The 6,605-nt window shown below is 39.3% G+C and overlaps 1 protein-coding gene across 1 annotated transcript in view; it reads right to left on the bottom strand.

The window, feature by feature from the left end:
* LOC307148028 (nuclear factor 7, ovary-like) overlaps nt 1-6,023 on the bottom strand; it is a 10,510-nt gene extending 4,487 nt beyond the window's left edge. The window contains exons 1-5 of the mRNA XM_079853206.1: nt 4,826-6,023; nt 1,433-1,528; nt 986-1,216; nt 886-908; nt 686-804 (exon numbers count right to left, since the gene is read on the bottom strand). Of these exons, the coding sequence (XP_079709332.1) occupies nt 686-804; nt 886-908; nt 986-1,216; nt 1,433-1,528; nt 4,826-5,227 (871 nt within the window). The 5' untranslated portion in view covers nt 5,228-6,023. The remainder of the gene's footprint in view (nt 1-685; nt 805-885; nt 909-985; nt 1,217-1,432; nt 1,529-4,825) is intronic.
* Between the last annotated feature and the right edge of the window lie 582 nt (nt 6,024-6,605).

The raw sequence follows: 6,605 nt of genomic DNA, 5'->3' as shown, positions 1-6,605 counted from the left end.
TCCATCCATCTTCCTATCCATCTATCTATCTATCCATCCATCCATCTTCCTATCCATCTATCCATCCATCCATCTATCTATCTATCCATCTTCCTATCTATCTATCTATCTATCTATCTATCTATCTATCTATCTATCCATCCATCCATCCATCCATCCATCCATCATCTATCTATCTATCTATCTATCCATCCATCCATCCATCCATCTTCCTATCCATCTATCCATCCATCCATCCATCCATCCATCCATCCATCCATCCATCCATCCATCTATCTATCTATCCATCCATCCATCTATCCATCTATCTATCCATCTATCCATCCATCCATTTTCCTATCCATCTATCTATCCATCCATCCATCCATCCATCCATCCATCCATCCATCCATCCATCTATCTATCTATCTATCTATCTATCTATCTATCTATCTATCTATCTATCTATCTATCTATCTATCTATCTATCTTCCTATCCATCTATCCATCTATCTATCATCTATCTATCTATCTATCTATCTATCTATCTATCTATCATCTATCTATCTATCTATCTATCTATCTATCTATCTATCTATCTATCTATCTTCCTATCCATCTATCCATCTATCTATCATCTATCTATCTATCTGTGTCATGAAGAACCTTTAACTCTCCAGCTCAGATCTCCTGCAGTCAGACTCACTGTTTTGGACGATGTCCTGCATCTTCTTCCAGACTCTGAACGGCAGGTTGCCCAAGTATCGTGGCACATGAATCAAAGCTCCAGAAGCCTTCTGTGGATCCGGCTGTGAGCTCTGGACTCTGGAAGAACATTCAGGAGTCAGAACTGCAGTGGCTTTGGATCAGAACCAGAGAGACCAGAGACAGGAGCAGATCACTCACCTTTCCATTGAGACTGGAAACTCCTGCAGAACAAACACACCATTTATCATCAACAACTCAATCAATCAACCAATGATCAACCAATGATCTGAAATCAGACCTTCAGAAAGCAGACGTCATTGGCTTTCATCATCTCCTCCATGTCTTTGATTGTGTGTGAAAGAGCTGAGATGTGTGTGTTCATCTCCTCCAGCTTCTCCTTCATCCTCTGCTTCTTCTGCTCCTCTTCCTCCCTCAGTGCAGTGACTGTAGCTTCTTCTTCATCTCTGAGAAACTGATGAAGCTTCTCAAACTGCTGTTTAATCTGACGCTCTGTGTGCTCAGCTTGAGACTGAAATCACATCACATTCACTTCAATCATCTCAATCGACACACATCAACACTTCACATCATTCATATCAGAGATAAACTCGGATACCCGACATAGAACGGATCCAGAAGCAGATTGATGCTCGTCATTTACAGAAATAATCAACTATAATCCATTATATTAAATCATAACTGTATACAGTGATACTATACATGACTCTTGACTCTGTTTCCTCACCTTGATGTGTTGAACTGTTTTCTCAAACTCTCCTTTCATTTCTTCATTGCGTTTAAGTTTCTCTTGTAAGGTCTTCAGTGCTGTATTGAGCTCCTCCTAGAATTGAGCAAAACACATAAAACACAAGATTACAGTGAAGAGAAGAAGAGAAGACAATATAGTGATATGATCATATAATACAGTGAAAAGGTATTTGCCCTCATCCTGATTTCTTCTATTTTTGTGCACATCTCATATTAAATTGATTCAGAAATTAAAACATAAAACAAAGACAACCTGAGTAAACACAAAGTACAGCTTGTAAGTTATTAATTAAAGCAAAAAGTTATCCAATACCAACATGAAAATGTATTTGCCCCTGTAGTTACGAATTCCTCAAATCTATGAAATGTATTTATAATGTGGTTCAGCCGGACTAAACACAACCAGTCCTGATTACTGAAGCCCTATTCAATCAAATCAACACTTAAATAGGACTTTTTCAACAGCATCAAGTTTGTTAAAAGGTCTTAAAGTGCCCCATATGCTTTCTCGAATATTCCCCTTCATGCAGTCTGTAATACGGCTGTTTGTGAATGTAAATGTTCTGCAAAGTTGTAAAGTGGAAAGTGCTCGATAAATAAAGTTATTGTCTCCCCAAAAGAAAGAATCGAGTCTGAACCGCCTAAACGAGTCGTCAGTAACTCCAGTCTCACTTCTATGACCGGCACACGTAACGATGTAACACATTTGCATAATTAACGCCTATGGTCTTCATCGGCTGCCGGCAAACAACGTCGTCTTCTTCGTTCTGTGACCTCACACACACATGCACTGAACATTTCAAAAACTTTTAGCCTTTTATGTTCAAACCGGAGTCAGACAATGATGGAGAGACTCAAGAAGAAGAGACAACATGTAGAAGCAACAGGACATTTCTGAATGGCAGAGCCGGACAGTAACGGAGTACATTTACTTAAGTACAATTTTGAGGGATCTGTACTTTACTTTTTGGGGAGTACTCATGACTTTACTCAAGTACATTTGAGAGGCAAATATTGTACTCTTTACTCCACTACATTTCTATCCATAACCGTGAGTACCTGTTACTTCTTCTAAAAATAAAAAAAAAAAAGGAAAAAAGAAAAATCTCGGAAACCCCTCAATTTGTTGGTTCCCTCTCAAACGTGATTGGATTGTGCAGGCGCCACTGATTGGGGCAGCCTATCAGCAATCACCTTCAGCTTTCCGCCAAAGTCAACTCCATGGTCAGATTTAGATAAGAGACGAAACCATGGACGAAACAATGGATGAAGACGCAGCGGGTCCATCCCGGGAATGTGCCAACCCGTGGCCCCACCTCGCCAGACTATTTCAATTTTCTGAACAAGTTAATGATAGTTTTCAAAATAGCAACGCTCCGTTCTCAGACCAGCAGCCCATGAGCGCACAGATCGGTGCAAATGCATTTGCTATTTAAACGTACACTATGTATTTTTTTTCGCCGCTAGGGGTCGCTAACCTCTTACAATAACAAAGGCGTAGTTTGATGACGCAACACTTGCTAAGAATTATGGATCTTGTCGTCAACTTCAAGCCGACCGATCTAATAATGTTTATGGATGAGTGAATACATCGATGCTTTTATCATGACTGTGATATGAAGCAGTTCGGGATTGCTAAGAGACAGCTATCAGCTCCACACGCGACGCGAGTCCCGCGGATATAAAAGGAATATGGACATTTCATTCTACCGAACTACACGCGAGTGCAGTATTACAACTCACAGGTCAGTTTATTAGAAAAATTAAACTTGTGAGGTAACGCAGCGCTGTTTCACTTGGTCTAACATTACACTATCACACTAAACTGCATTTAATTGTGTTGAAATTTATGTGTTAGTTTGTCTGTATGAGACTAGCAGTAAGCTAGATCAACATTAGAATAACATACAGATCATATTCTAACATTTTATCATTGTTGAACTATATAACATTGATTAGTTTTATGTAAATGTGCTCACCTGTTTAATAAAGTACATGTAGGAGCGGTCGAAGTCTCGGACGTGGAGCTCTCGTTTATATACTGTCTATGGGAGCTCTCGGCATCTCAAAAACACAGCGCTGATATTGATTATCGTTTTAGTTATCCTTTTTTATCCAAAGTCTGCTTGCCATGGTCCATAATGTTTGAACGAAACAACAACAGCGTGCAAATAGACATTGCGAACTACACAGTTGTCCATGTCTGTCGCCTTGGTTACTATCAGAGAGCTCTGGTTGCTATGGCAGTACGAGCGGAAACCAGAGAGAACGTGGATATGACGCCATAGGCCTATGTCACGAAAAAATTGAAGACCGGAAGAACGTCTTTTAGTAGGGATACGGCTCTTCCGGTTAGCTTTTTACAATGGCGGAGTCCGATAGATACCGCTGGACCAAATCTCTCCGCAACCTGCCTGAAGTCATGACGATGTGGTTCGGATGGTAAATGAAAACTCTCAAGTGGAAAAGCGTGAAAGCTGAGGTATGGCTGTCTACGTCCTGACGCAGAGCAACCCGGTACACTACAACAACAGCGGCGGGCCGTTCGCCAGTAAGGTAAACGTTTCTATGGTAACAGCGAGTTGGACCAATCAGCAGACGTTGCTGCTACGCTTAGGATTGTGGGTAGTGTAGTTTTTTGTCATAAGATCACGGATAAAACAAGGTTGATTTCATACGAACTTATAGCTTCTACAGGAGCAAAAAACTTCGTTTCACAACCTCATAGCTCGTGGTCAGTCTACCTCGGATGGTTTAGACATTATGGCTGATAATCTAAATCCTTATGGAGAAATACTGTTGACCGGAAGTTCTGAATCCCTACTCCGCGTTCCGGAAGCAGGAAGTGTGACATAGGCCTATTGACTGCGACAAAACGGAAATAAAGAAACGTCTCGTGTCTCTGAATTAAATTACAAATTTCTCCTGGTTTGAAAGTTGTTAGAAACAGTCGGGATAATGTAAGTACACAACTAAAAAAAATATATAACATAGATATAGTGATTTTTGCTATTTTTAAAGCAAAAAAGTTACATATTGTACCTTTAAACAACGTGGCGCTGGACGTGAAAATGAAAACTGCGTCGGGCTGAAACTAGCAAAACACACTTATTGCGTCGCTCCTGGCGCTGCATTGCTCCGTGTGTATGATAGGGTCCTGTGTGTGTGTGTGTGTGTGTGTGTCTGTGTGAGTGAGTGAGTGTGTGTGAATGAGTGTGTGTCTGTGTGAGTGAGTGTGTGTGAGAATGTGTGTATGTGAGTGTGTGTGCGTGTGTGTGAATGAGTGAGTGTGTGTGTGTTTTTACTACTCTCTTCATGTCACTTTCAGTTTCATTTAGCCTACATGTAAAACTAGAGATATTTGGCTTACCTTATATGATGAAACCACTTCACTGATGGGTCTGAATTTATGATTGTCGTGTTGTTGTGAATTAATACACACTACACACACAGGCTGTTTGTCCTGCAGACAGAAGAGTTTGAGTTTCTCACTGTGTAAACTGCAGATCTCCTCAGATCCTGATGAACGCGTCTCATTTCTCTCCTTCAGGATCGACTCGCACAAGTTTTTTAACACCAGATTAAGAGGAGGAAGTTCTCTTGAGGATCTTCTCCTGCAGACAGGACACTCCTGAGCTTTCTTGGTTCTCCAGAACTGTTGAAGACACTCTTTACAGAAACTGTGACTACATGATAAAACAACAGGAGCCTTGAAGATTTCACAGCACACGGGACAAGAAAGCTCTTCAGCAAAGACATTTAGTGAAGCCATTTTCACCGTTTGAGCTCCAGCAACACAAACTTTACTTTCACTTTCTGAACGACGGGTTTAAAAATGAATCACCTTGAGAATCACAGCGATCTGCTGTCTGTTCAGAAACAAATGTCTCACAAATCCTTCTTGAAAGTGTCTGTCTTCATTCTCCACCGATCGCTGCTTCTTTATTGCTTTTGTCGAGAGAGAAGAGAGTCAGCATGACAGAAAAGAGAAATAATAAGTCAGTCTCTTCCTGGTAAGTGTTGTAAGAGGGTGGAGTTTATGATCACATGTGGTTCAAAGAACAACATCAGGATTTCTTCAGGATAAATTTTAACAAAACTTCCATTAAAACTTTCTCAGGTATAATGATATTAAAACCTTGAATCAAACACTAAAGAACAATGAAAAACAGAAATATTGGCAATAAAAAAGACACTTTATTTGTGTGTTTTATATATTGCTCTTTATTTTTAGAGAGATTGTTTGTTCAAGTATCCAATTGTAGTGGACAATGTCTCGCACCACAAAGAAACTCCCGACACCACTGGCTTCGGTGGACCACGTCTGCAGTTTATTGACAGAGGACATACAATCAACACACAAGCCTTCAGGTTCACTCTCTTTCAGCTGAAGGATGTATATGGGACATTCTACCAGAAACGTACATTTCCACTTATAAAAAATCTTGGGGGGGAAAATATATTTTTCTTAAATCTGAACGTTGAGTCATATGGAGGACATGTTAAACTATGAGAAACACATATCATGCCATCTCAGCATGTTTTTATGATTGAATAAAATACATTTTTATACGCATTTCACCCCTAAAATGTCAGGCCCTGTCACAGACAAATTTGTATTAGAATGGTTTCCTAATGAATTTCTTTGATACAAATAGCATTTTCTTATTGATCACATGTCCCTGATTGTATCTAACATGGTATTATAATTCCTTTAAGAAATATAAGTAACTTTTCGGTCAACTGTAGTACACAAAATCACAGAATACCCACCAGGCACTCATATAGTTGTAAAATAACTACCTTTACATTGGAGATTTTTACAAAAACATTGTAGTGGATATATACCCCCAACTTCATCTACACAGTTAAAGAGATTAATTAATTAATATTTCCTCAAATAGTACACGTTTGTCATAATTTCCTGTGTGACAGGACTGACCATGGCGTGACAGGACTGACGGTACTGTGACAGGACTGACTTTATGGATTTTGATGATGCATAAAAAGTTATGTTTTGTGTTCTTTATTTAAGCTTTGATTGGCATTTCATTTTTAAATTATTATTATAATTTTAATGTTAATGTAATATTAGACTATGTTAAAATTCAGCCAAGGACATACACAATATTGGCAAAAGTATTGGGACA

The sequence above is a fragment of the Squalius cephalus genome (assembly GCF_949319135.1).
Source record: "Squalius cephalus genome assembly, chromosome: 20".
NCBI lineage: Eukaryota > Metazoa > Chordata > Actinopteri > Cypriniformes > Leuciscidae > Squalius > Squalius cephalus.
The sequence above is the reverse complement of the archived record's forward strand: the minus strand, read 5'-3'. Positions and strand labels throughout refer to the sequence as shown.